Source organism: Phasianus colchicus, chromosome 11 (assembly GCF_987193195.1).
Source record: "Phasianus colchicus chromosome 11, bPhaCol1.hap1.1, whole genome shotgun sequence".
In the NCBI taxonomy this organism is placed as follows: Eukaryota; Metazoa; Chordata; class Aves; order Galliformes; family Phasianidae; genus Phasianus; species Phasianus colchicus.
Window position 1 is genome coordinate 1672711 of NC_143446.1, and position 27893 is coordinate 1700603.

The following is a 27893-nucleotide window of genomic DNA, read 5'->3' on the forward strand; positions in this document are numbered from 1 at the left end:
CAGCGGCTGAGCCAGCAGTACTGAGCGTGTGCGCAGGACGTCCCGGCTCCCGGTGACCCCCGCGTGCCTCGGGGACACCACCGCACCGGGGACACCGCCACAGCCCTGGGGACGCCGCCCCGGGGACGCGGCTGCCCTCGGGACACCACTGCGGGGACGGCGGCACCGCGGGGACCCCATCCCAGCGCCACCCCCGGCCCGGGTCCCCGCCGCCCGGCCGCCCCCCCGCCCCGCGGCGCCCCCTACCGGAGGCCCCGCCCCCGTGCCCGTGCCCCGCCCACCGCCGGGCCCGGGGCCGGACGGGCCGTACCAAGCGCGACGCGGGCGGAGGGGAAACCCTCCCCGCGGGTCCGGCCGCGCCGCGTCCGCGAGCCCCTCCGGCAGAGCGACGCCGCCTCCCGGCCCTGGGCCGCGCTGCGGGCGGGGCCGGGCCGAGCGGGGCCGGAGCGGGCGGGAAGCCGCTCCCCCGCGGCGGCGGGCGTGGTGCGCGCCGGGCCGCTTTAAAACGGGGCGGCGGGGGGAGGCAGCGCCGGTGGAGCTGCGGCGGGACGCGAGAGGAGAGCGGCGGGGCTGAGAGGGGGTGCAGCCCAGCGGCAGGGCCGCACGTGGCCGCCCCGCCCCGGCCGCGTCCCGGCGGCTTTGTGTGGCGGCGGCGCCCGGCCGGGCTCCGGACAAAGGCGTCGAGGGAGCGGCGCGGCGCGGGGCCGCCCGGTGCGCGCAGGATGCGCGGCGGCTGCGCGGCGGTGCTGGCGCTGGTGCCGGCGCTGCCCTGGCTGGTGCCGGCCGTCCTGGCCGTCCTGGCCCGGCAGTCCTCCGAAAAACCGTCGGCCGCGCCGCTGCTGACCCGACGGCCCTTCCTGGTGGCCTGGAACGCGCCCACGCAGGACTGCAAGCCCCGCTTCCAGGTGGCCCTGGACTTCAGCATCTTCGACCTGCACGCGTCGCCCAACGAGGGCTTCGTGGACCAGAACCTCACCATCTTCTACAAGGAGCGCCTGGGGCTCTACCCCTACTACAACAAGCGGTGGGAGCCCGTCAACGGCGGCGTGCCGCAGCAGAGCAGCCTGGCTGAGCACCTGGCCCGGCTGCAGGAGGGCATCGGCAAGTACATCCGCTCGGCCACCTCGGAGGGGCTGGCGGTCATCGACTGGGAGGAGTGGCGGCCCATCTGGATGCGCAACTGGAAGCCCAAGGACGTGTACCAGGAGGTGTCCCGGGAGCTGGTGAAGCAGAGGCAGCCGTCCTGGTCCCCGGAGGAGGTGAACAAGCAGGCGGTCTTCGAGTTCGAGTCGGCCGCGCGGCAGTTCATGGTGAGAACGCTGCGCTATGCCAAGAGCTTCCGGCCCAAGCAGCTCTGGGGGTATTACCTCTTCCCCGACTGCTACAACCACGACTACAGCAAGAACAAGGAGAGCTACACGGGGCAGTGCCCCGATGTGGAGAAGACGCGCAATGACCAGCTGGCGTGGCTGTGGAACGAGAGCCTGGCGCTCTACCCCTCCATCTACCTCGACCCGCTCCTGGCTTCCACACCCAACAGCCGGAAGTTTGTCCGGGCGCGGGTGATGGAGGCCATGCGCATCTCGCGGCAGCACCACGAGGGCTACAGCCTGCCTGTCTTCGTCTACACGAGGCCCACCTACAGCCGCAAGATGGATGTGCTCAGCCAGGTAGGGCTGGTGGTGGGGCTGCCCCCTGGTGAGGAGTTCAGACCCTTGGCAGTGTCGTTGGGATTTTCTTGTCCTGCACGTGGGTGGCCCCAAGCCGTGGAGAAGAGGTTCTGGGCCAGCTGTATGCTGCTCCCTGGAGTGTGGTGGCTTCAGCCACTGTGGCGGTGCCACCATCACCTTGTGTTTTTGCTGTCCTCAGCTTGGCAGCAGGACCGGCCCCTTCCAGTGGCACTGAGAGCCTCGTTCCCTGCCAGAGGGGCTGGTGGGTGCTGTCACCAGTCCCTCTGGCCCTCCCAGATGTGGGGCCCTTGCAGGGCCTGCTGGTAGTGGGGCCTGCAGCTCTTGGGTGCCCTGGCCTTGGAGGGTTGGGTCTGGGAGGAGGCTGGTCCCTTAGGGGCTGGGATGGTCTCCTGCATCTCTGGGGCGCGCTGTGCTGCATGGGGCTCACAGGCACTAACTGGGCTCTGTCCCCACAGCCGGACCTCATCTCCACCATCGGCGAGAGCGCAGCGCTGGGAGCAGCAGGGGTCATTTTCTGGGGTGACGTGGAGTACACCAAAAACCGGGTAAGTCTGAGTTCTGCCCAGGCACCTGCAGCTTGAGGCTAAGGTGATCTCTGCATGCGGGATGTTTCTCTCCCTGGGACATCCCAGCACTTTCTTGACACCCCTGTTGTTTTTTTTTCCCCCCAGGAGTCATGCCAGACAATCAAGGATTACATGGAAGGAGACCTGGGCCGCTACATTGTCAACGTGACGACGGCAGCACAGCACTGCAGCACAACGCTGTGCCAGGGACAGGGCCGCTGCCTGCGCAAGAACAGCACCGCCAACGTCTTCCTGCACCTCAACCCGGCCACCTTCCAGCTGCAGCACCGGGACGAGGAGCAGCCCCAGCGTCCTCTCATCTGGGCTAAGGGCCACCTGTCTCATACTGACATCCATTTCCTACAGACCCACTTTCGCTGTCACTGTTACCAGGGCTGGCAGGGCAACTCCTGCCAGCAGCCAGCTGGACCTCATGGGGGTGCCCCTGGCCTCCTGGCACCGATGGGTCTGGGGGTGCTGCTGGTGTTCTTGATGTGGTGCTAGCCAGGCCAGACTGCACCTTTTCTGTAGTGGTGTAGCGGACCGGTTGGAGACAGCCCTGAATCGCCTGCTGGCAGCTCACTGTTGGGATGCCTCAGGATAGTGGGGTTGCCTTCTGCCCTCTGTGCTAAGGGGCTGGGGACAGAGGGCGGGGTTTTTTTGGGGGGGGAAGGGGAAGGGAACCTCTCCTGTTGTAAGGAGAGGAAATGGGGCAAGAGGGGTATGGGGGCAGGGAGGTGGGTGCTGCGTGGTGCTGAGCCCCCGTGCGCTGCCCGACACCAAAGTGCTTTACCTCAATTAAAGCTGGAGGAGCGAGAGAAGGGCGTGGAGTGCTTGGGGCGGGGGTTGCGGAGGCGCGGACCGGTCCTCCCCCCGCTCCGGCGGCTGCGGGGCTGCGGCTGCCGCGGGCTCGGCAACGCCGGGCCACCCACGTGGAGGCAACGCGGCCCCGCCCGCCGCCCCGCCTCCCGGCGCGGTTCCGCCCTCGGGCCGCTCCTGGCCGCGCCCCCTCCGCGCCCGCCCGCGGCCTTCCCCCCGCCTCGGCCCCGCCCCGGGCAGCTCGGCCCCGCCCCTCGCAGCGTGACCGGTGAGTGCGGGTGCGTGGGGCGGCGGATGGGGGGGCGGCGGGCCGCGGCGGGGTCGGGAGGGCCGCGTCGGCACGGCGTCGTCCGTCGCTCGGCCTGGCGGGGGGGTGGATGGAGGGGGAGGGGGCTGTCCGGCCTGCGCCCACCCCGGGCTGCGTCCCGTGTCCCCGCCCTCTTCCTGCGCCTCTCTGTCCGCAGACGGGGGACGGCGGACACGCGACGTCGTCGCGTGTCCGCCGTCCCCGAGCTTCTCTCCCCGTGGGAGCCTCCCCAGGCTGCAGTTCCGTGCCCTGCGTGGCTCTGGCCGTGCTCCCCAGCTCCCGGTGCTGCGTGCTTCCCCCAGCGGTGCCGCAGATGCCGCCTGTCCCCTAGCAGCATCCCCTTCGCGGTGATCTTGCCCGCCGCTCCCCTTTCCTCCCTCCTCTTCCCCCCCCCCCCCCGTCTGTTTATCTTTCCGGCCCCGCTCCCCGTTGCCCCATCGCTCATTAAGCCACGCCGGGGCTGCGGTGCCAGGCTCTGCCCGCTGATAACTTTGAGGACCTCCTGCAGGGACGTGAGGTGGCCTCACGTGGCTGTCACCGCCAGGGGAGGGATGGGGCTGGAAGCCCTCCCCCACTCCAGCTGAGGATAAAAGGGCTGCGATCGCTGTGTCTCCACAACGCCGGGTTGTCCCTGAGCGGGTCCGGTCTCCCCGCGGCACCATGGCACCCAGGTGGCTTTGCTGGGCCCTCCTGCTGCTCCTGCCTGCCCCGGCCCGTGCTGCCGGACCTGGCCCTGTTCTGGTCAACCGCCCCTTCGTCACCGTCTGGAACATCCCCAGCGAGTCCTGCGCCCAGCAGTACAACGTCACCCTGGCCCTGGAGGTCTTTGATGTCGTGGCCAACACGGAGGAGGCCTTCACAGGGCAGGACATCACGCTGTTCTACAGCTCGCGCCTGGGGCTCTTCCCCTACTACACGGCACAGGGGCAGCCGGTGGACGGGGGGCTGCCACAGAACGCCAGCCTGGCAGCCCACCTGCAGCAGGCCAGGAGGGACATCGAGGCCGCGTTGCCCAGCGCCGCGTATGCCGGGCTGGCCGTTGTTGACTGGGAGCAGTGGCGCCCGCTGTGGGCCCGCGACTGGGGCTCCATGAACATCTACCGGCAGAAGTCAGAGGAGCTGGTGCAGCAGCAGCACCCGCTGTGGCCCGCCAGCCGTGTGGAGGAGGTGGCCCAGCAGCAGTACCAGAAAGCTGCCCGCGCTTTCATGGAGCAGACGCTCCGGCTGGGTGAGGCCATGCGGCCTGGTGGCTACTGGGGCTTCTATGGCTTCCCCGACTGCTACAACAACAACTTCAGCAACCCGCTGTACAACGGCAGCTGCCCGGTGGTGGAGCAGCAACGCAACCAGGAGCTGGGTTGGCTCTGGAACTGCAGCCGGGCGCTCTACCCCAGCATCTACCTGCCCCAGCAGCTCCAGGGCACCGACAAGGTGCTGCGCTATGTGCGGTACCGCGTGGCCGAGGCCTTCGCTGTCCAGAAGGGCATCCTCAGCACTGCCATCCCTGTCCTGCCCTACGCTGAGATCATCTATGACAACACCTCTGACTTTCTCTCCGAGGTGAGGCTAATGGGGATGGGGTGTGGGGAGCTGGTGGGTATCCCAGGGCTCCTGGTGCTGTGCCGGGGAAAGCAATGGGTTGCACCAGTGGTTTTTGGCTCTGCTGTGGTGTTGTGGGGGTGTGTGGGGTGGCTCTGTGCCTGGATGACCTCTTGTCTCCCCTCGGGCACAGGAGGACCTGGTGAATACTATTGGGGAGAGTGCGGCTCAGGGTGCTGCCGGCATCATCATCTGGGGAAGCTCTGCTGACACTGACTCCAAGGTGAGTTGGGCATGGGCTGTGAGGACCCCATCACCAGTGCACCGTGATGGGACTGTGACACCACCTCCCCTTGCAGGAGAAGTGCCTGAAGCTGAGGGACTACCTTGATGGGGCCCTGGGCCACTACATCGTCAATGTGACAACCAGTGCCCAGCTGTGCAGCCAGAGCCTGTGCTCCGGGAACGGCCGCTGTGTGCGCAGGGAGGGCAAGCTGGCCTTCCTACAGCTTGACCCCAGGCGCTTTGCCATCAACCTGAAAGCCAAAAAGCCCCAGCCCATGGTGTGGATCCTGGCCGCCAACAGTGACATGTCCCAGCTGGCTGAGGATTTCACCTGCCAGTGCTACAGTGGCTGGCAGGGAGAGCACTGTGACAGCCAGGGCTCCTCTAATGAGTGAGCAATGGCTGTCTTCCGTGCTCTGTGCTGAATGTGTCATGAGATGGGGAAGGTCATGCTGTCCTTCCTCCACGTGGGAAGCATGGAGAAAAAAAAAGCCCAGGCTGCTAATAAAACTGCTGTGCATTCTATAGGGTTGCTACATTCTTTTACTGTGATTCTGCCAGTCGTGAGTTTGGAATGGCAAGGGGAGGGGTGCATGTCCCTCAGTGCCACCCAACTGTGTCCCAGGGTCAGGCATCAGGCTGTGGGGTCTTGCAGTGTCCCTTCTAATGGTATACAGAAGGCTTGATGTGGTCCTTTCCCCACTTATAGCTGAGCTGTGCCCTGCCATCCCTATGCGTTTCTAGCAGAGGTGCAGGTGCTGTAGAAGGGGCAGGGATGAATCAGCTGGGCTCCAGCTCCTCCTGTCTTGGGTTTGGCTGCCACAACTGCCCAGTCTTCTTACGTGTACAGTGATGGTGGGGACAGAGGCAGACCCCGTCCAAGAGTCACAGTGGAGTAGGGTTGGCAGGGACTTCTGGAGGTCATTTGGTGCCACTCAGATCATCTGCCCCAGCCCCGTGCCCACGTTTCCCAGGAAAGGAGCTCACAAACCTCTGAGGGCAGCCTGTGCCGGCGCTGGGTCCCTGCACAGCCCAAGCGTTTGCTGACGCTCAGATGGAGCCTGCCGTGCTCCATTCTGTGCCCACTGCCTCCTCCTGTCCCCGGGCAACGCTAAGCTCGGCTCCGTCCTCTCTGCCCCGCTCTGCTGGCCATAACGCACACGGAGCCCCTTCCGCGGTCGGGACGTGCGGGCAGCCTGCAGGACGCGGCCCGGCCGCTCCGCACCACGCGAGCACAGCGCCGGCACACGCGGAGCCGGGGCACGGCGAGGGAACCGAACGCGGCGTCGAGAGCCGCTTCGCCCTTCGCAGAGAGCCGCGGCACGCAGACGGGCGCTCGCCTTCGGCACGGGGAGAGCATCGCAGAGAAGACGACGCGCCTTCTGCTCACAGGAAGGTACCCGTGCTGCAGCCGCCTCCCCGGCAGCCCCGCACCGCCCCGCCTGCAGCTGCGGCCCCAACAGGGCAGCTGCAGGTGATGGGCTGGCAGCCCAGTGCGGGCTGTGCGAGGGGCGGGGGGAGGGCAGAGCTGGGGGTGTTGGGGGCTGAGGGATGTGGATAACGAGACGGTTATTGGGTTGGTAATTAGTGGATAGCAAAATAATTGACAGGGAGAGCGTTGTGGATAGTAAGAAACCTACTTTGTAGCAGGACAGAAAAATGATAGTGAGATAGTGATAGATGGTGCATGGCAAGACAGGTAAATGATAGATGGTGTGTGGATCGAAGATACTTAGTGGAAAGCAAAAGAGTTGCTAGTGAGATAGATAGTTATATTATGTTGGGATATTTGATTGGGAAATAGAGGACAGAAACAGCTGATAGTGAGACAGCTGATAGATAGAGTTGATAGCAATATAGAAAGCTGATAACAGAAATTTATTTGGTCTCTGCTGCAGGTGAGCCACTGAGTCCTCAGACAGCACTCTCCCCCCCAGCATGTGATGAAGAGCAACGCCTGGTGCTGCCTCAGCGCCGGCAGAACAGCAGCTCTGGGAACGCCTGTCCTGCCAGCAGAGCGCTGGGGAGAAGAGGACGCGCCTCCTGCTCAGAGGAAGGGATGTCAGTGTGTGGGCACATGGCCCAGCTCCCAGCCTGTTCTCCCGGCTGGGAGGGGCGTTCCCATAAGAGAAGCCTGGGGCAGCAGAGGAGGTGAGGATGGCCAGAAACGTTCTGCATCAGCGAGGGCACATCTCGGGTGAAAACACCAGCGGGGTTCTGACAGTCTCTGAATGCTTTACCCCGAATTGGAAGTTGAAACCAAATCATAAATATTTTTATATATAGGTTTCTTTTTTTTGTAATTCAAAGTCTTTCTTCTCTTATCCTTCTGATTTTCTGTCTTGATATGATGGCAACTAACTTTTCTCCTTTGCATTTCAGTTACTGTTCTCCTGTAACCCCAGCTTCAATGGAGTTGATGCCCAAAACAGCTGAGGAAGAACTGGGCTGAGAGCCCCAGCTGACAGTGCCTGTCTGAACTGATGTGCTGAGAGAGACTCGTCCAGCAAGAGATGGAGTAGATACAGAGCACAGGGACCCAGTTAGCTCTACAATGTCTTAGTAGTGCAGTTGTAAGAAAACTGCAAAAAAATTGTATACCATTGTTTTCATATCCTTATGTTGTGTCCAAAACTGTGTTGGTTCATAGTCCGATACTTCAAGAAATAGATGATGAAACAATAAATCTTTTCCTGTAATCTACTCTGTTGCTGGTGGTTTTGTTTTGTTTTCGTGGTGAAATCCTAAAATGATTTTATAGTTCCTCTCACAAAGGAAGCAGTAGTAACTGTTCTAACATCGGGTTAACAGTTTTTTATACTAAGCAAGCTCTAGATTCTTAGCCACAGAGAGCAGAAGGCAGGATAATGCCTGCATGCCACACACACTGAGATGTCCTTAATGCCAGCCTCTGAGGGAAAGGTGGGAGTGTGCCATTCTAACCACTGGAGAGCACTGCCAAAAGGAGCAAGAGTGTTGCCCACGTGCCCCTGACCCCAAGGCTTCTCTGGGCTGAGGGTCTGAATTTTAGGAGGAGGACACATTCAACCTTCCACTTGAGAAATTTCATAGAAATGTAAAGCAAGGCAGGATGAAATTTGTTACTGCAAAGTAAATAAGGAACACAGCCAAGCAGGTACTTTACCCCTGTAATCTCTCCTTGGCATGGATGCACATCAGCTCATGGTGTTTCGTTGCAGTGATGCAGAAGCAACATCCCCAGCCTGGCGTGTCCTTTTTCCACACATCTGCTCTACGATGGCTGTGGCTCTCTGATGTCAATTCCTCGTCATTACAAATCCCTCCCACGGGGTTGCATTTTCATATTTTCTAAGTAATGAGTCTGAAGTCCACTTGAAAACTTTGGAACATTTTTAAATAGGTGAGAAATTTCTGTTTACAAGCCTTTCAGGTGTGGAGATATAAAGGTCATCTGTATGTAACATGCATTGTTCTTGGCAACAAAACTCCATGGACACAGATACATTTCCAAACATGCCCTGTGAGATGCTGGCACCACGCACAAGTATCTTTCAAAAAGCAGTAACACCAACATCCTGGCTGAAATCATCTGGGGCTGTGAGTACCCCCACTCATTGTATGGGCTCCAATGAAGACCCTCACTTCAGTCCTGCAGTGTGCATGTATTTGATCTGTTCCCTTCCTTTTACATCTCGTAGGAGTCGGATGAGGCTCTGATGGAGATGCAGTTGGACTCTCAGGTTCCCCAGTCACAGCCTTCAGAAACGTGTACCAACTTACAGCCAAGCTCTGTGCCAACTGGCTGCCTCTGTCAAACTTAGTCATATTTGGACTTTGGCCAAGAATGAACTCTGTAATCTAATTCTTAGAGGGACAGCTTGAAAAAAGTCGACTGTAAATTGAAACAGTTGAAACTAATGTTATCTTACTATTTTTTGTATGCAGAAGGTGATTCAGCTCTACAAATGCTGAAATGTGTTCCTCCCAAATTACCAACCATTTGATATTTGCTACACATTAAATATCTTTTACCACAGGAAGAAAACAGCTGTGATTTCTGAGTCCTCTTTATGCCTGGAAGGTGTGACAGCTCCTTGCCATTCGTGTTTGGCTTCTGAATAATTGCTATCTAAAGCACCCAGGTCCTGGTATGTTATGTTGTGTCATTAGCTTCTCTTAACTCTGAGGAGCAGACACAAGACATCATACTTGGGCAACACAGAAGCATTGAACTGGGGGCATTAGGGCTTTTTTTTAGGTCTGAAAAGTGTGCTACATCTTGTAAACGTGCAGCACTCTGCAAAGCCATCCCAGCACCAGAGCGAGCCCACGCTGCAGCAGGGCCAAGGCAGGAGTGCCTGCAGGCAGCCAAGCGTGGCCCTGGGCGTCGCAGTGCTTCACATGGCTGCCTGCAGCTATCTCTTGGGTGGAGCACGCTTACCTGCCCTCATCCACCTCCTGTTTGCTGTGCTCAGGTCGGCTGGGTAAATCTGCAGTGCTCAGAGCAGTGAGGCTGCAAGAAATAAGGGCCACCAAACAAGCACCACCTGCTGAACCACAGAAGTGCAGAGGACCTGGAAGGGGCATCTCAAGAGCAGGAGCACGAAAAGGCACAAAAACTTCCTCCAAACATGCTTGGCCATGCGAGCAGCTTGCGGTGCTACACAGGGCAGCAGAGTTTTTGTTGGCTTTGAATGAAGTCTACACAAGGGTCAGTGGTGGCATGGACGTGCATGAGGCTACAGCACTCCGGTTGGTGACTGCTTCAAACAAAACTTGCAAGCTCTCCTTCACACGCAGTGTTGAAGCTCACTTTTGAGTGTCCTTTCACAAGTAACAACATCTCCAGATTTTGAATGGAAGAGCTTGTACCTCCTTCTAAGAATGGCTCAGCCTGAGCTTAATCTGTTGCTCACTCAGAGCAGCACTGACTTGAACGCAAGATCCCATATAAGAGGCTCTTCCCCACAGTCTCTTTGGGTTTGGTGTTTGAAAACCACTCACTTCAGCTCCTTGTCTTGCTCGTGTGCATCCAGGAAAGATCCAATTCAATCTTATCACAGAATCATGGAATAGCTTAGGTTGGAAGAGACCTAAAGACCACCCAGCTCCAAACCCCTGCCATGGGCTGGCCGTCCCCCACTCACTGCAGAATCCAAGCAGGGGCAGCAGACCTCCCTCCACTGATTCCACAGATGACAAGTTCTGAAGTTACTCGGAAAATAAGGCTGTCAGCCTGAGGCATGGTTTGCTGGCTCCCAGCAACAGTCTGGAAACGCAGGCTGAGCAGCAGAGCCTGCTTCAGGTTACATAAACAGAAACGGCTCCGCACCCGACGCTCCTCACCAGGAGGCACAATGCTGCGCTATTTGCAGCACCTTTCCTGCTCTGACTTGGCAGGAACCCCTCTCCTGGTTATTTTCCACCCGGGGGTTTTAAAAACAGACTCGTCAGTGTCCTGTGCGAGTGCTGGCAAGCCAATGGCACGGCCACCTACAGCCCAGGGAGGTCAGACACGCAAACAGACTTGGTTGTGCTTTATTGAACAGCCTGCAAACGAGTTCTCCTCCCGTGACACGTTAAGGATATGGCCATACAATGCTCTGAGATGCTGCCCTAATGCTCGGATGCTACTTTGTGGGCAGACTTAAAGCAAACACAGCACATTATAGCAAATATTACAGCAGACGAGTTTGCACAAACAGTCAAGAATTTCACTGCAAGTTTTCTCAGGAGGAAAAATCTGATTCAGCAGGCTACTGCATGCCACAATTCCCAATTCAGGCTCAGCAGCCCTCTGTGCTGTTGGGCAGTTTGGGGTTAGCTTTGGCAAAAACAAAGCAAGCCAGAATGGAAGGGGGGGTGAAAGCTTTCAGACTGCATCTATCCCTCAGTGCATAGGGCATGTGCATTGCTATCTTACCTGTTTTAACATGCACCACCAGATATCTGCATGCAGCAGATAGCAGCCGAGATAGTATGGAGCCAGATAGCTCCAGGCCTGGCTTTTCTCACCCTGACAACAAACCTGCAAAGAGTACAAGGGCATGAACGGAGCCAGCACAGGCACAGCTTTGCTGGAAGACTGCTGCCAGCACTCATTACATAGAGCCATGCAGGGCTCCAGTGGATGCAATGAACACGGACACCTACATCCTTGGGGTGTGTGTGCAAAGCATCTGCAGAACAAGCACCGTGTCTGAGGCAGACACCATCATTGCTGTGTTTGCTTCCTCATTTCTGAGGCAGCTGGAAAAAGGAGCAGACTGCGTTTCAGTGGGTTTTCCCTTCCTGCAGCAGTGGAGCTGCTGACCTTGGCAGTGGTGACCTGCCACCAGCCTGCTCCCCGGGCTGTGCCAGGCACGGCTGACTCCTGGTGCTCAGCCTGCAGCAGCATCTGAAAGGTGCCAGATAAACCCATGGGAGAGTTTAAAATAAAAATGAAAAAGGTTAATTAATGAGTAATCCCTAAGCAAAACAGAGGGAAACAACATCAGACTAGTCATTTCTGCCATGTTCCAAATGTGTCATTTATTCTCTCTTCACAGCCAGTGGAAAGAAGTGCAACACCGGAGCAAGCGATGTGCCAAAAATGGGTTTTGTACAGTAATACTGATGTTATCTTATGTGCTGCCTGTTGTGCGGAGTGGCTGCAAGGAAAGATACAGTTATTTCTTAGTCAAAGGTCATGGAAGCTCTCAGCTGTCTGCCATAGAGAAGCAGCACTTGCCTGCAGTCCCATGTGCAGCACAAAAATAGCTGGGCAGGCAGGCAGGCACTCCAGCAATGCGCAGAGGGGGCAGGCTGGGCGGTGCTGCGGCGGCACGAAGGGGAACTGCTGCTGGATTGAGTTCAGCCTCTCAGACCCCGCGAGTGGGGGAACCTAAGGGCTGCAAAAGGCCTTTCGTTAGAAATATAAAACAAAAGCATTGTGCCACATGGCTCGGTCGGCTGTAGCACAGTCCTGCATTTGCCCAATTCCCTGCAGATTTGACCCAAACAAAGGACTCAGCAGCTGAAACCTTCCATCAAAACCAAGGAACTCAACTGCAAAGCAGCTAAAATGGCTGGAAAATGATGGGTTTACCCATCATTAAACAGGTGTCATCCAGGAAAAAGGAGCCTGGGCTCAAACCAGCATAACAGAAGGTTGTCTTGAGGAAACAACAGAGCCCCATCCAAAGGATGGCCCTGCTTGCTCAGCTTAATCCAAAAACAAGCTCAGACAAATCTCCCAGGTGGAATACTTCTGAGTACTTATCTTGATTCCTCTGTTCCCTACACTGCACCTAACCACGCCTGCCAAACACCTCCCTGGGCCTCTGAGCTTAGGCAGAACCTCCTCACTCTGAGCAGTGCTCTGAGCGCACAGATCTGAGCGAACCTCCAGTTTTGTAGCAACACCCTCCATTAACCCAGCTGTAGCTGCTCAGTGCTACAACGCCTGTTGCTTCCAGGAACGCTTAATCCCCGTGCAAAGCCAACAGCCCGCAGCACAGCAGCTCTGGGACAGGCAGGGACAGGCCCAGCAGAGCCAGGGGTGGGAGCTCTGAGCCCGGCAGGCGCCTTCCCACCTGGGGAGGTGAGTGGGAGGAGAGACACGGTGGGCAGAAATCACCAAAGGAGAGCTCTGCCCCATCCGTGGCTGCCCAAGGCCATGGATGCAGCCCTGGGCAGCCTGATCTGGGGGGGGAAACAAGCCCACGGCTGGGACTGGGGCTTTGAGGTCCCTTCCAGCCCAAGCACGCTGTGATTCTATGATTGACTGTATGATCTGCCAGAGGAGCAGCTGGAGGGTCTGGCTCATTTACTGAGCTGCTTCCCGCTGTCTGGGGGGAGTGGGGGGCACTTGGAGCCCGGTTATCAGCATCAGGCAATGAGGAATCCCTGCATGTTGTGGTTTTGCTGGTTTTTCTTCATTTTTTTAAAGCAAAGAGAGAACTTGCAGGATGGCTGCTCCCAAACAGCATCAGCCTGTGGCTGCTGCTCTGAGCTGGAAGGAGTCATGCACCAAAATCGGGTTTACCTGCACTGGGTTTGAGCTCTGTCATCCATGCCATGCCAGGGATGCACACCCTGCTCCAGAGCAGCACTGTGATGTGGTGTCTGTGTGCACCACGCCATCCCCCTTCATGCCATGGGCAGCAAAACTTCCTAACCCAGGAAAGGCTGTGGTTACATGGAGTCAATTCAGATGCTGAAAGATAAAACCAATGACATATTAATAGTCCAGATGGAATCACAGGGAGTTAAGGAGGGTTATGTGTTGTCCAGAAGGTGAGCACAGGAGAAAGCACCTCCATGAGCCGTTCTGTGCTCCAGGGGACGCTCGCAGAGCCGGACCTCCCAGTAACTGTTCCCCCAAAGAAGAGAAGCTCATCTCATAGCTCTAGGGCAACACTGGAGCTTCCTCCACCTCTGCTCACCCCCAGCTCCTGGCACCAAATGGGCTTCTGTATGGCCGAATGCTTCCTGTAGCCACAGCCCAGGGCCATGCGGCGGCAGGGGTTCGCTCCCAGCCCTGGGTGTGCCACGCACCTCAAGGAAGCGATACCGACACCAACGCCACACCGACCTCAGTCACACAATTTCCTCATTGCAGGAAACATCATCATGCTGAGATTAGCATGTAATGCTCCGTGCTTATAAAATAACCCCTTTCTTTCCATGCGATGACTCCTATCAGTGATTAACGTTTAAAAAGCTGCACTTTGTTAACAAAAGGCTCAAAGCACCGGATGATAACCTGTACAACGACGGTGCTCGTGCTGCTGTGGTCTAAGCCCCACTGCCTGCACAGCACACAGGATGGTGAGTGCCCACCGGAGAGAGCCCAGCAGAGAGCAAAAAACCTGTAAGGTAAAGCAAAATCTCACGTGGCACTTAAGCACAATCAGTTTCCTCATTCAGATCCCTATGTCAGCTGTCGGGAAATCACAGCAGAGACCTCAAAACTCTCTGCCCATCGTTCTGCAGAGTGCACACACTGACGGAGGGATCCGAGCCGCCCTGGGCACACCGCTGCTCCTGGCCCCCCTGCCTCCAACCTGGGCCGTGCCGACGGCGTGGCAGGCGACAGACCCCAAATCCTCCATGCACACTCACTGACCTCACACTCAGATACACGGGCTGCTGGAATTGCACGGCGCCCCTAAAACCCACCATCCCCGTGGAACCGCGCAGCCCCGCACGCGGACACGGCGCCGGGCTGCCGCCACCAACCCGAGCCGAGCACGGAGCTCCGCTGGGACACCCGCTGCCTGCGTGCGGGGCCGGGCCGCGGGACGGAGCGGGGGGAGGCAGCGCCGGGACAGCCGGGGCTCCGAGCAGAGCTCGCTGTCGACACACCGCGCTCTCCTTCCGCTCCTTCCGCTCCCTCCTCCCGCCGCTCCGGCCGCTTCCAGCCCCAGGTCTGCAAAATGGCTCCGGCGCTCCCCCTGCCCCCGCACTCCCGGGTTATTTGCGGGATCTGCTTCGTGCGACGGGCGCCGCCCGCTTCCCGCACCTCTCCGCAGCGGGACCGCGGGGCGCGGCGGGCGGGCGGGGGCTGCTGGGCTGGGGCCGGGGTTGGAGCTGGGGCTGGGGCCGGTCCCGCCCCCGCTCCGCGCAGAGCCGCGGGCAGCTCCGCGGGGCCCGGGCCGAGGAGCGGTGCCGATGTGGGGCCGCCGGCGCCCGCCGGGCCGGCACTGCCGAGGTACGGAGCGGGGTGCGCCGGGGGCTGCCGGTGGGGCCGGGCGAGGGGAGAACCGCGGCCCCGCCGACCCCTTCCGGAACCCCGCAAGAGCCCCACGGGAGCCCGGGGGTCGCGGCTCGTGCTGGCGGGGGGACGCGGCGCAGCACGTTGGGGAGAGCGGCGTGAGGCGGCTGTCGTTGCCCGGGTTATTTTTGGGAAACGGACCGCCGGGGAGAGGTGGAGCTGCGGGACGGGGAATTTGTGCTCTGCGGGCAGCGATGCTTTTTGTTGGACGGTCGTAAAATCAGCGCTCCGGCAAGGCGCGCCCCGACCCGCCGCTCGTCCATCCGAGCTCCCGATGGCAGCGCCGCGACTGCACGCAGACGCCTCGGCTCCGCTGCGGAGCTGCCTGCGCGCTCCCGGCGCTGGGCTCCGATTTCGGGCGGCCGGGAGCCGGGCCGGCTGCTCCTCGGAGGGTCCTTCCGTCGGGACGTGCTGTCATTTCGGGGTCTGGAACCCGTCGTAGCGCCGAGCGGGCTGGCAGTGAAACTTCGGAAGCTGGGCTCATCCCCGGTCGTGTTGGGGTCCCCCACACTTTTCCAGGAAAAGCGAATGGTGAAGGTTGGGGGTGGACCTGGCACCTCACCTGGGGCAGGACAGGAAAGCACAAAGATGGACTCTTTAGAAACATTCAGTTAGAATTAACCCTTCTATCAGTACCAGACAGGGACAAGCTAGCGTGAGGTGAAGCCAAGCCCAGCTGGGATCCCATCAGGGTCGGTTGGTTTCTTACAGCTTTGTGGAGAGCTGATGGACAGTGGGAGGGCGGTGATGAGCAACAGCTGAAGGATGGTGGTGAGCAACAGCAGGCATCGGGCTCCTGGTGTGCATCCAGCATTTCAGTGTGCCAGCAAGTTGGCTCCGTGTGGCCTTACTCAGCTGCAAGGCACTCCCATAATTATGGCTGCAATTAAAAGCAATAGCATCCATTTACATAAGGTCCCAGGCGTTTTTAACCATCATCTAATGAGACCATTTGTGTGGGGATAGCTATGCAGGATGAAGACATGACGCAGGGGGTGTTTCAGGGAGGGTTTTGGTTGGGTGCTTTGCTGAGGTCATGAAAGGAAGGGTCTGCCTGGGTTGAAAGAGATAGGACATTTTGTTAGGAAAAAGTGCCAAGTTTTGCAAATGCAGCCCAGCAGAGGGGTGTTGTTGAGTTAAATGAAATGCTTTTAGCAGTTTATTTTTTATGTCAGCCATCTAATTTTAAAAAACATCAATTTGGTTGCTCCAGCATTTTGCTCAATTTGATTGCATCAGTGTTCCTTCTGCTCTTCTAGTGAGAGATGTTGTCAGTCCAGCTGCTGATGAAGCACTGTGGCTGTGTCCCAAATTGCTCCCCAAAGTTACGTGGTTCCCTCAGGGCTTAAACTGTGCACACGCTGTGCTGCCCACAGCCCCTTGCCTTGGCAGTGAGCTTAAACTGCAGGCTTTAAGTGCTGGAAAGTTCCATAGGGAGGGTTTCTGCTTTCTTCTGAAGGAAAAGACCTTGAGGGGTGCTCTCACCATCTCACTCTGTATGATAGTTTTCTTTTTTCTTTTAATTAACAAACTGCAATGGAGGCTTGTTGTCCTGGTACTTTGGTGGGTGGGCAGGTATTGGGAGGTCACAGGGCAAGTGGCACAGAAAGGGGCAAAACTCTGAAAATGCAGCAGAGGAAGCAGCAGCCCCAGATGTGGGAAGTTCCTGGAGTCTGCTCTGGTTTTCCTCAAAAGCCTTTTTTGACCCGTTTTGGTCAGTAATTGTCTGTCAGCCTTTCATGGCATCCACAGTGCGTGACTTGCAGTATCTGAGAGCATAAGAGGTGGTGGTGGGTTGATGGTTGAACTGGGTGGTCTTAGTGGTCTTTTCCAACCTTGATGATTCTGATTCTGTGAGTAATTAAATCTACAAGAGAGTGAAGGGCTCTGAATGTGCTGTCTTGCTGTCTCTATGGTGCCTGATATGATGTGGATTCCTGTTTTTATGCCATTTCTATTAGGCACTCCAAGTGGAGACATGGGACGGTGCCACCCGCCGCTTCTCACACTGTTGTTTGCAAGGGCTGAGGTGTGTTTTGGTGTGGGTTCGTTGAGCAGAGGGGTGTTTCTGGATGTCAGCATCCCTCCTGCTGCAGGTGTGAGCCCATGTGCTGCAGGAACCTTCTCTGTTCCCCACTGGTGGGGCCTGAATGCCAGCAGTGTGTCTCCTAATTACCGCCGGCTTTCCTCCACGTGGTGGATAGAAGGGATCCTTAGTAATGCTTTGTTAAAAGGTGGGATGTAGAGCTGGCTGCACGTGTGTGGTGCCCCTGGGCTGCCTGGGTGTGGGACTGCTGGCACTTGGTTTGCTCCTCAGTGCACGTGGCTGTGCAAATGGGAAGGTTTCCTTAAACAGCCAGAAATGCTCACTGCTGGATTACAGCCCCAGCCTGCCAGTGGGTAGTTTATATCAAGTGATGCAAGGGACGAAATATTTGTGGGGATTCGTTTAGAGTTAAAAGCTTCCATATGGCTGCACGCCCCTCTTCTGACATAAGTCAGTCAAGGAGCACAACAAATTTGGGTTGTTTCAACGCATCTGAAATTGCTTCTGACGCTACTGCTGCCACAACAACGTTCAGATTTCAGGCTGCCTTTTGATTTCTCTTTTGACGGTGCATCCCTGGAGATCCCACCAGTACTTAGTCAGGAGCAGCACTGTTTGTCAGCCATGGCAGCCCTGTGTCACCCACCTGCTGCCTTCAGAACGGGAACAAAGAGAAGAGCTTTGTGGGCTTTCTGTTACCGCTGTGGGGGTTTCGGGGTCTTATGGCCTCTCCAGGCTGCCAGGTTGCTACCGCTGCAGCTCTGTGTGCTGTGTGCTTTAAACTTATGTTAATATTGAATTGTCTGAGTGGGTATTTACGTGTTCTGGTGCCACAGCCCCTCCCATGTGCTGGACGTGCTGAAATGTTGCTTTCTCCCTTCTGGTGTTCGTTATGCTTTGCTTTCTCTGCAGAGATTTGTGCTTAGACAAAGTTCTTTTTCGGAAAGCGAGGAGAATTAAGGGGTTTTGCTTTTAAAAGCAAATATAGAAGGTTTCTTTGCCGCTGTCATTCGGTGACCCTTTGCAACAGATTTCATTTGCAGTCTTTGTGTTGTTTAGCCTGCCTGTGCTTCATCAGTCAGATTATTTTGGCTGCTGTAATTTTATTATCCTTATTAAGCTTCCTCATCTCCGTATTGATTCTGTTAGTCTCAGGAAGCTGATAAGCCCTCCAGCTGTACTGGCAAAACACACCAAGGAGGAGCATTGTGCCCTGCAGGCTCTGAAGACAGATTGGCTGATGATAGGGATCTCAATCTGTCTGGTGCTGTTTCACCTTCCCTGCTAGGTTTTAGGCTACCTGCTCTTACTGACAGCGTTGCAGTTTGCTAAAATGGGATTCATTTGATGTATTTTTTTCTAAGCTGTGCTTCTGAGCAGCTTTGCTCCAGCTGTTGGTGTGCAGGGGGAGCACCCTCCCTTCTCACAGCACTTCAGAACGTTTCCAGGGGCAGTCGATGTCGTGGACACTGCTGGGATTTTTTTCCTCGTGTCACTGTCAGTTTTCCACACTGCCTGAGTTCTTGTCAACAGTTGCCTTCCTTCTGCTCCTGGGGGTTGTGTGGAATTGGGTCTGTGGGTGTGGGCAGAGGACTGCAGGCCCGGCCGCTGCCCCCTGAGCTCATTTGCTCTGGGCTTTCATTAGCAGCCTGCTTACCCCATATGGTAATTTGTGGTGCGTGCTGTGCTCTGCTGGACCTGCACATCCCCTCCCCTCGGTGTGTGTGTTCCAGCCCTGGGACAATTCCTGTCCTCCTCACAGCAGGATGGCACACAGCCTCAGCTCTGCACCCTCGCCTCACTTCAGGTGCTTTCAGATGGGCCCCTGTTGATGTATTCATGGCACCAATGTTTTCAGAGAACCCTGTTCTTCTTCTCTGTCTCCTTCCTGCACAGTCACTGCTGCTTCTAACGTCTCCTTGTTTTGGCTTATAGGACACTTCTTCCACCCCCAGCCTGTGTTTCCTCCTCCTCCTCCCACAACATGACCTTGCCTTGCTCTTTTTTCCGTGCCCTATTTCAGGCATTCACATGGCTGCAGCTTCTATTATGTGCTGATGACTCACAGATGCACTCTATACCTTTGACAGTTTGCTTCATCCAGACCAGCATCTGTCTTTCTGCTGCTGTTTTTCTCTTTGGTTTCTCCATCAGAAGTAACTCGATATTTCAAGCCCCAAAACCCCTTATGGTGCTTCTTAAGTTCTCTTTATCTCTCGGCTTTAATACTCTGCCATCTGACGAGGAGCTTCATCCCAAAGCCTTTAGGATCTTCCTTTGTTTGGCTTCGCATGTTTAGACCCATACAAATGCTGCATGTTCTTCGTTGTCAGTGTATTTCTTCTGCAGCTCACCATGTAATTTCTTGTTCCTAACACATGTAATAAAGAAAAAAAATAAATTGGATGGGGCCCTGGGCAGCCTGGTCTGGTATTAAATGGGGAGGTTGGTGGCCCTGCATGTGGCAGGGGGTTGGAGATTCATGATCCTTGAGGTCCCTTCCAGCTGCTTTTTTTAAAATTTTCTTTAAAATGTCTGCCCTGGGAAATCCTACAGCTGAAGGCAGCCGATAGCATTTGCTTTTAAAGGTAGGGTTAAGTACTTCAGATCTTAGGAGGCAGCCGCCCTTGTTCTGCACTTCTTACATTCTGCAGCTCAGATTTGGCTGTTGTAAACAGGTAGCACTCGTGGCACCCTCGCTGAATGAAGGATAGACATGCAAAAGATGTGCATACATAATAGATGCTGAAATATTAGTGTGACAGCAGCTGTGAGAATAATTCATGAGCCGTTCAGCCTGGAGCAGCCTTCGAGAGGCACGAGGAGAAACACCCAGGGGAAGCCTGGCATTCGCTCGTGTTCTCTTGTTGGAATATTTCCCCACCTCCAGGTGAGCAGTGCATGGGGGATGTGGGTGTGCTGCGGTCCCACGCTTGGAGGAAGAGGAAAGCCTTTCATGGTGCACCGCCGGCCGGCAGTTGTGCAACGCCGTACGTGCTGTTGCTGTAGTAACAACTTCGGACACGGCCGGCACCGTGTGTAGGAGCGGCTGTGTGCAGCAGAGCTGCCGTCCTGGGAGCTATTTCCAGTTACCCTCTGGGCACGGGAGTGCAAATGGGTCATTTGTGCAAATGCGATGGATTTTAATGGCCAACAGGCTCCTCCTGTTGGAAGCAGCAGTGTTGAAAGTCTCTGGTTATACAGTAAGCTACAAAGGGTTTCTTAAAACTGGGTTGCACACGGTAAACATGAATAATGGATGCCGTCTTCCCTTTATCTTGCAACGAAGCTAACATGCTTATGTCCATCAAAACAGTAAAATTGCTCTGAAAGGCCATGTTTTTGACAGTGGTTTGCATAAAGATAACAAGGAACGGAGTAACAGTGCAGCAAGGGATGAGCTAAAGTGATCTGCTGCTTCAACAGGGAGCTGATGGAGAGGGTCCACAGGAAGGCCACAAGGATGCTCAGAGGGCTGCAGCACCTCCCCTACGAAGACAGGCTGAGGGAGCTGGGCTTGTTCAGCATGGAGAAAAGAAGGCTGTGGGGTGACCTCATTGCAGCATTTCTGTACCTAAAGGGAGCCTACAAACAGGAGGGGAATCAACTCTTGGAGAGGGTAGATAACTGCAGGACAAGGAAATGGTTTTAAGTTGAGGGAGTGCAGATTTAGGTTGAATGTCAGGGGGAAGTTCTTTCCTATGAGAGTGGTGAGGTGCTGGAACAGCTGCCCAGAGAGGCTGTGGATGCCCCGTCCATCCCTGGAGGTGTTCAAGGCCAGGTTGGATGGGGCCCTGGGCAGCCTGGGCTGGTATTAAATGTGGAGGTTGGTGGCCCTGCATGTGGCAGGGGGTTGGAGCTTCGTGGTCCCTGAGGTCCCTTCCAACCCAAACCATTCTGTGATTCTATGTTTCTATGAAAGGTGTATTTGTTCTGTTTTTTCTTAGGCTGATGATATTCAGGCTGATGATATTCACATTCCTGTAGGTGAATGTCTGTGTGTTGCCTAGGATTCTCATGTGATCCCTGCATCAGTGACAAGAACTTCCTTCTGGTAACACATCTGCCCCCAGTTATCTTAGATGGCCTGACAGGTTTATATGTATACATACAATGCATGAGTCCCACAGAAAGCTATTCAAGACATTACTTATACAGTTCTTGCAGTAAAAACCTTTATGTAGCAAGTGTTTGTTTCCTGATGGCTGGGTCATGGTGGTTTTGAAAACACATCAGCATGCTGGAATCAAGCCAGGCATGAAGAGTGCTGCAAGGGGTACGTCATTGTTTTGTATGTATGATGAAGACCGATTATGACATTTCAGCAGATGATAAAGAAAATATAATGAATGTAAATTAGCGTGGGAATTAGTGCTCTCTGCCCCCAAGAAGCGTGGCTGGGGCTCCTGGTGGCTGAGCACTGCCAGACCTGCCCTGCCATCAGCTCTGGTAGAAGAGACTGGAGCTTGTTTGCTCACCCATTTACTTTATGCCACTGTCTTCTGCTTAGACTTGCATTTTGGGATTTTTTTTCACTTATGTATGCTGAGGAATATTGGTTTGTTTTTCAGCTTAAGGGATCTCTCTAGTGTATGTATTCATAGGCTTTGCCCTACGGGATGTAGGATGTTGCTTAAGTCTATTCCCCAATTAGCACCAAAGGACTTGTTGCTCCCACTAGTAGCTCATCATGATCTAAAGCATGATTACATCTTTTTTCACCCTCAGTATCTTTGGTAGATTGCTCTGTAGCCAGGCGATCCAAGAATAAAACAGACTTTCATGAAAATAACTTCTGTAGGTGTATGTTGTTGTGGGCAGATTCTTTTATTTCAGTCCTGATTCCTTCAGCTTTGCTTATCTTTGATGTAGCAGGTCTGCTTCAATAGAACTGGAACTCTTTTCCCTTTAGACAGTGATACAAAGTATGGATTGAATGTTGTCAGTAATGCACTTATTTCTTCTCAAAAGAAATGGAGTAACTGCTAGATGACGAGACCCAGTCCTCATGATTACTGTTGGTTTTGAACCAGGTGCTGCTGGAAGGACGTGTGGAGAAGGTATGGGGAACCTGCTGAACTCGTAGTGTGGGATGCTTGACATTTTGGGGGACTTAGTGGGCTATTTCTCATTGCCTGCCTGTTTGATGCCTGTGATATTAAGCTGAATGGGAAAATTAAAAGAATGGCGCATTTGGCTGTGGAGAAGACAGTGTCTTGAGGAGATGGGAAATGTCTCAAGTGTTGACGTGGGTCCTGAGAAACTGAACTGAGAAGGTGTGAATCAGTGTGTGTCATTTTGCTGATGTGCTGTTACAGCTCTCCGGCCCGGTTGCTCACTGTGCTTGCGAGGGAATTCTTCCTGTTCTCTGTGAGAAGCTGTGTGCAAAGTTTTTTCAGCCACGAGGGATCTCTTCTGCAGGATGGCAGTTCCCAAGGCATTGCCTTTGTCGTCATCCAGGAGCTCGGGATCAGCCCAGGAGGAAGACAGCCACCTTCTCGGTTCCTTTCCGAGCAGGGTGAGTTGGCTCTTGCCTTACAAAGGTGACAACATTCCTATGCAGCTCATTAAAGACATCTCTTCCACAGAAAGAAAAACCTGCTGGGCTTGATCCGTACTCCAGGAATATGGGAATTACCCAGAGGAGGAACAGTCTGTTCCCTGCAGAGATATGGACGTCACAGGGGATGTCACTGAGCAGGCTGAGCGTCCCATCTGCTCTGCACTAGTTTTGGTCATTAGAGTTGCAGCGCAGCGCGGGTACAAGCTTGGATGCTGTCATTTACCCTCAAACTGCAGCTTCTCACCTCGGAATAGCACTGCAGCACCTGCTTGGTCAAAAGAAAATCAGCCCTATTGCTTGTAAGAGCTGTGGGAGAATTCTCTCCCATTCCACCTGAAGTCCAGTTTTGAAATGTTGGAGTGTTGTTGCTTGTGAACAGAAAGGGTGAAGCATAGTTGTGTGTTTGGTCATCACCTCTTCTAATTGGCTCGCAGTGTTGCAATGGCCTTGTATATTAGATAGCTGTTGCTGGCTGTCCTCGGGTCATTTAGCTGAATTACTCAGTGATCCTCTAAATCCTCCTTCCAGCTGCATAGATTGGGCCAATGAAGGACCATCGCAAGCCTGCTAAAGGTAGATGTGACATCATTTTCTAATTGAAATAAAAAACCCATTCTAACTGGAATAGGCATTACCCTGTGCTTCGTACAAATGCTGTGGCTGGAGCACAGCAGGCTGCCAGTTAGCTGGAGGCAGCCACCCAGTCAGCCTGGGAACAGGGAGCTGGCGCAGATACCAGATATGTGTGGGCCTGAAGACCGTCCTGGTGCGTCTGTCTTTCTGAAATCGTATTTGTGCTAATCATCTTTGCAGATCCTGTGTTCTGCTCTGCCTTCTTGCATTGCTTTCCGATAAGCCTGTGTTGTGCTGTGCGGATGAGGTTGCTGAGAGCAGTTGTAAGCTGTAGGATGCAAGTGTATCCACACAGCTCCTTAGAGGGGAAGAGTGGGCTGGTGTTTCTCTTGTCACCAGTGCAGTAAGTAGGAGATGAAGATCCCTATGTAAAGATGGGGTAATTTACATAAATTCCTTCTTGTTCCTTCTGGCTAGAACAGCAGCACACCGGTTGCAATGGAGAACGCTTGGATGGAGTGCTTTGCTGGTTATTTAGTGTGTGTGGAAGTTGGATGCTGCCTGTTTCCTCAAAGCGCGGAGTGAATAACTGATAGTGGGGGGGAAAGAATGCCATGAACAGAAAATGCTTTAGAGAAATGCAAGTGTTTGGTCAGCGGTGAAGGTTCATTAGTGTTTGCTGTCTGCAAAGCTACGAGAAGATTTTGTTCTGAGACTGAGTGAGGTCCTCTCCCCACTAGAGAATTATGTCTGGGCTGGTTTCTTTTTGTTGTTGTTTTTTAATAATTTTTTCAGCTGGTTGAGAGGAAAAACCCCTCAGTATTAGCAGGCGGCTTTTCTCTTTTCTCTCCACTTTCTGTAACCTTCAGCACTGCCTGCGGCGCTCAGAAGCCCGGAGCTGGCAGGTTTCACTCCAGTACTCCTGCAGGCTTTGCTACCCCGCGGCGGTTTCTGAACGGCAAAAGCGCGTGACTGAATTTTTGCAGGGGCACGGCGTGGGTTCGGGCCATCTGCTGCTGCTGGCCGTGCTGCGGTCCCAGCCCGCAGGTTTAAAGCCGGCGGCGGGGGACGCCGGGCGCACGGCCGGCAAAGGCAGCGCCGCGGGGCGCAGGGCGGCGTTTGTCTGTTAGGGCGCCGGGCGGCGTTAGGGCGCCCCCTGCCGGCCGCGCTTGGAGCCGTCCTGCTGCACGGGGAAGCGGGGCTGCGCGGTGGAGGCGGCCGAGCTGCCAGCGCGCTGCGGGCGGGGGGTGTTCGGGTTGTGTCGTGCCTGTAATCGCATAACGTGACGTATCTCAGTATCTTAACGTCCAGTGGGCATCTACGTGTTGTTGGCTTATGGCACTTGGTTTCGTGGGATCCTTAGGGTTGGAAGGAGCCCTTAAAGGTCACATAGCCCAACTCCCCGCGATGAACAGCCAGCACGGCTAAGTCAGGTTGCGCAGGGCCTGTCTGCAGGGATGGGGCACCCACTGCGACCTGCGCCAGTGCCTCACCACCCTCACTGTAACAACCTTTTCCCTTATATCTTATCTAAATCTACCTTCTTGAAGCTTGGAACCATTTCTGCTTGTTGTATCACCACAGACCCTGCTGAAGAGTCCGTCCCTTTCTTACAACCCCTTTGGATACTGAGCTCTCCCCAGCCTTCTCTTCTCCCTGCTGCCCAGCCCCAGCTCTCAGCCTGCCCTCGCAAGGAGCTGCTCCATCGGGCATTTCTGTGGCCCCGGTTTCTTGAAAAGCAGAGCTGACATTGCAAACCTCTTGTTTAAACACAGATGATAAGAAGGGCCTGGAAACGTAAAGCTCGTGTTTAGTGGCTTTTTATCTTGAAAGTTCTACTGTGTGCTCTATATTTCAGGAACTTCTCAGAATAAGCTGCTTCTTGTTTTGCTGCGAGAGTGGGAACAGGATATTGTCACAGCACTTGCAGCTCTGAGCATGCTGAGCCGAAACACTGCGTGTGCTGATCTGCAGGGCTTGGCTCAGAGCTGCCCCTTCTTTGTAAATATCCTGTTTATGTAAACCTAACTCCTGACCTCTGGCTGTCTGCGTATCCTTTAATCACTTTACAAATAGCATCTTAAACAGCCAAATTTCTGCGCTGCAGACAAGCTTATGAGCTGGTTTTTCGTGACCTGTGTCTGTTGAACTCGGTGTAGTGAGGGCGTGGGCACCTGGAGGACTGGAAAGTCTTCTTTTCTCATCTCGTGCAGGGAGCTGGTACTGTCAGAGGAAAGGTGGGAAGGCAGGAGCTGGAGATGCTGGGTGTTTTATGGGTGTTTTATGGTCTGTCAGACTATACAGTGACATCTTCAGCAGGGAAATGAGATGCATGAAAGTAACGTGGAGATACTGCGGAACTCATGCTATGCAAGATGATATTGGTTATTTACAGGTAGAAAGTAGGGTTTCTGTGTGATCAAGCAGAAGCCTTGTTTCACTCTCCTCTATTTTGTTTCCTCATCTGGAAGAAATAATTACCACTTACTGTCTGCATTAAGCGTTAAGGGTTTCCTGTCTTGTCAGGCAGGAGTTTGAGAAGAGCAAGGAACACTGGGTTAGTTGGCTTGGGCACCTTCTGTGCCTGAGCAGCAGCTCATTTCCAAGGCCAGCTTTCCCTGTGGCATTTTCCTTCTGCAGAGAGTGCTTTTGCAGGTAAGCTTTCAGCTCAGCACGGTCCTGAGAGCAGAAGCTTTGTGTAAAACCCCTCTGAAGAGTAGAGGCTTATTTGTGGTCTCAGTGTAGCAAACAAAGCAGACTCTCCAGCTGCTCACCTGCAGAAACCAGCCCTGCTTCCCAGGCCTTTGTGTTAAGATAGGAGTTGATGAAAATGACCGTGCAGAAGATGATTGCTATCATTTATCCAGACTCTACTGAGCTGTGTTTATTTGTTTTGTCTTTGTCTAGGAATTCAGTGTAATGCCCTTGAAAAACATGTTTGAAATAAAACCTCAGGTGTGGCACAGTATTTCTGTGTTCACTTTCTCTGTCCTCTCAGTCAAAGAGCACTGCACTGACGTTATTTAAAAAAAAAAATCTTATAAGTAAGCTTATCAACAACAAAAACAGTTTGTCATCAAAGTGAAATCGCAGAAAGCCCAGGATGCTGGGCTTAGAACCCTCAGAGTCAGAAGGGACCCTTAAGGGCCATCCGGCCCAACTCCCTGCACTGAGCAGGGACACCACAGCTCCATCAGTGCTCTCAGCCCCTCCAGCCTGACCTTGGCTGTCTGCAGGGATGCAGCACCACCACCTCTCTGTGCAGCTGTGCCACTGCCTCACCACTCTTGCTGTGCAACACTTCTTCCTTATATCCAGTCTCAATCTCTCCTCTTTAGCTTGAAGCCATTTCCCCTTGTCCTGTCACAACAGACCCTGCTGAAGAGTCTGTCCCCTTCTTTCTTACAGCCCCTTTGGATACCGACAGGCTTTTCTCAGCTCTCCCCGCAGCCTTCTCTTCTGCACCTGCACAGCCCCAGCTCTCAGCCTGTCCTCACAGCTGCTCCTTCCTCTCCCTGCTCCTTATTTTCTGACCCTCACAAAAACACTGGCATAAAAACACAGTGCAGGCCCCAAGGGTAGAAGGCTGTGGCCGGTCTTGAAGAGAAGGAAATCAACTCAAGCCTAGGGAGGGTAGATTTAGGTTGGACATAAGGAAAAAGTCTTTTACAGTGGGGGCGGTGAGGCACTGCTGTGTGTTGCCCAGCGATGGGGATCTTCAGTGCGAGGCTGAACCAGGCTCTGTGCGGCCCGGCCTGGCTGTGGCGTCCCTGTTCAGTGCAGGGATTCGGGCTAGAGGGCCCTCGGAGGCCGTTCCATCCCGAGCACTCGCGGTTCTCTCCGCCGAGGCGGACGGGCAGCCCGAGCGCAGCAGCCAGGCCCGGCCCCGCCCCGCCCGCCGGCCCGGCCGCGCCTCGGGGGGCGGAGGTAGAACGGAGGGGCCGTTCCAGGAGCCGGCCGAGGATGGCGGCGGCTGCGTCTCCGGCTCGGGAGCTGACGCAGAACCCGCTGCAGAAGACGTGGGAGCCGTACGACAACGGGCTGCCGGCGGGGCACAGCGCGCAGCGCGGCGGTGAGCGGAGCGGGGCGGCTCCGGGCTCCGGGCTCGGGCGGGGCCGGCGGACAGCGGCTCGGAGCGGCGGCCTGGGCCCGCGTTGCTCCGGGCGGGGAGGAGGCTGGGGTCGGTTTCAGTCGCTCCGCTTCGCCTTAAAAACGCGCGTTTGTACCGAAGCGGGAAGGACCGAGGTTCGTCCCCGTGCCGCCTCCCCGAGCGGCGGCAACGCTGGGGACAAAAGGGGCTTTGTGTGCGAACGAGCCGCCGTGCCGCCTCGCCTCGGAGCCGCGCCGAAGAAGCGGGGCGCGCCGTGCCGCGCCGTGCCGGAGCGCTGCGAGCGGCAGCATCGGGGCGGCTCGGTGGTGGCACTGCGCGTGGCAGGGAGCGGGTGGGTGAGAAGAAAAGGCCGAGAACGAAAGCGCGTCGTTGGTAATGTGGTGACGTGCGGAGTCTGCCGGGTGGAATTGTTCGCGTTGTAGTCGAGGAGCCGTTAATGAGAAAACGGGATTTGGATGTCGGCTTTCTTAACGCTGCTTTTTCTTGGGTCCGCTGTTGCGGTGAACGTGTGGTTCGTCTGGAGCCGTGTGTGAGCCCTAAAGGAGCTGTGAGGACGAAGGGACGGGCTGTGTAGCTCGGTCTGCAGTGATAGGACAAGGAAAAATGGCTTCAAACTTAAAGAGGGGGACTGTAGATTGGGTATGAGGAAGATT

The 27893-nt window shown here is 55.5% G+C and overlaps 3 protein-coding genes and 1 long non-coding RNA gene across 15 annotated transcripts in view; 3 read left to right on the top strand and 1 right to left on the bottom strand.

Moving 5' to 3' along the window:
* The first annotated feature begins 525 nt into the window (after positions 1-525).
* On the top strand, positions 526-3011 carry HYAL2 (hyaluronidase 2). The gene is made up of 3 exons (XM_031598541.2): positions 526-1670; positions 2147-2236; positions 2363-3011. Exons 1-3 carry the CDS (start codon positions 723-725, stop codon positions 2759-2761), a joined length of 1437 nt encoding a protein of 478 aa, XP_031454401.2. The 5' UTR covers positions 526-722; the 3' UTR covers positions 2762-3011.
* A 238-nt stretch (positions 3012-3249) lies between these two features.
* Positions 3250-5732, top strand: HYAL1 (hyaluronidase 1). Of its 2 annotated transcripts, XM_031598580.2 has the most exons (4): positions 3250-3344; positions 3892-4943; positions 5116-5205; positions 5282-5732. In XM_031598580.2, the coding sequence occupies exons 2-4, from the start codon at positions 4044-4046 to the stop codon at positions 5600-5602; spliced, it is 1311 nt and encodes a 436-aa protein (XP_031454440.2). In that variant the 5' UTR covers positions 3250-3344; positions 3892-4043; the 3' UTR covers positions 5603-5732. The 2 variants fall into 2 exon arrangements, with proteins under 2 accessions (XP_031454440.2, XP_090004034.1); XM_090147908.1 differs by lacking the exon at positions 3250-3344 and having other exon boundaries at positions 3571-4943.
* Positions 5733-11704: 5972 nt separating this feature from the next.
* LOC149916363 (uncharacterized) lies at positions 11705-14726 on the bottom strand. Its single transcript, XR_016470027.1, has 4 exons — positions 14299-14726; positions 13216-13386; positions 11920-12079; positions 11705-11839 (listed from the first exon to the last, which is right to left on the bottom strand). It is a non-coding gene; the product is annotated as an uncharacterized LOC149916363 (long non-coding RNA).
* Positions 14727-14778: 52 nt separating this feature from the next.
* Positions 14779-27893, top strand: part of LOC116232319 (6-phosphofructo-2-kinase/fructose-2,6-bisphosphatase 4) — a 44205-nt gene continuing 31090 nt past the window's right edge. For 4 of the 11 annotated variants that reach the window (XR_016470025.1, XM_031598584.2, XM_031598585.2 and 1 more), the window contains exon 1: positions 27040-27201. Coding sequence is in view for 8 of the 11 variants with exons in the window: in XM_031598584.2 (XP_031454444.2) it covers positions 27093-27201 (109 nt within the window). In the remaining 3 variants the exon portion in view is untranslated. Of the gene's footprint in view, positions 14884-27038; positions 27202-27893 lie in introns of those variants that run through there. The other 7 variants (XM_031598588.2, XM_031598587.2, XM_090147905.1 and 4 more) reach the window with 6 other exon arrangements.

What these genes read in the sequence shown, in the direction of transcription:
- HYAL2 (XM_031598541.2), top strand. Translation starts at nt 723, where the DNA reads ATGCGCGGCGGCTGCGCGGCGGTGCTGGCGCTGGTGCCGGCGCTGCCC. An exon ending in AGATGGATGTGCTCAGCCAG is followed by an intron (nt 1,671 to 2,146) that starts GTAGGGCTGGTG and finishes CTGTCCCCACAG; the next exon opens with CCGGACCTCATCTCCACCAT. An exon ending in TGGAGTACACCAAAAACCGG is followed by an intron (nt 2,237 to 2,362) that starts GTAAGTCTGAGT and finishes TTTTCCCCCCAG; the next exon opens with GAGTCATGCCAGACAATCAA.
- HYAL1 (XM_031598580.2), top strand. Translation starts at nt 4,044, where the DNA reads ATGGCACCCAGGTGGCTTTGCTGGGCCCTCCTGCTGCTCCTGCCTGCC. An exon ending in CCTCTGACTTTCTCTCCGAG is followed by an intron (nt 4,944 to 5,115) that starts GTGAGGCTAATG and finishes CCTCGGGCACAG; the next exon opens with GAGGACCTGGTGAATACTAT. An exon ending in CTGCTGACACTGACTCCAAG is followed by an intron (nt 5,206 to 5,281) that starts GTGAGTTGGGCA and finishes CTCCCCTTGCAG; the next exon opens with GAGAAGTGCCTGAAGCTGAG.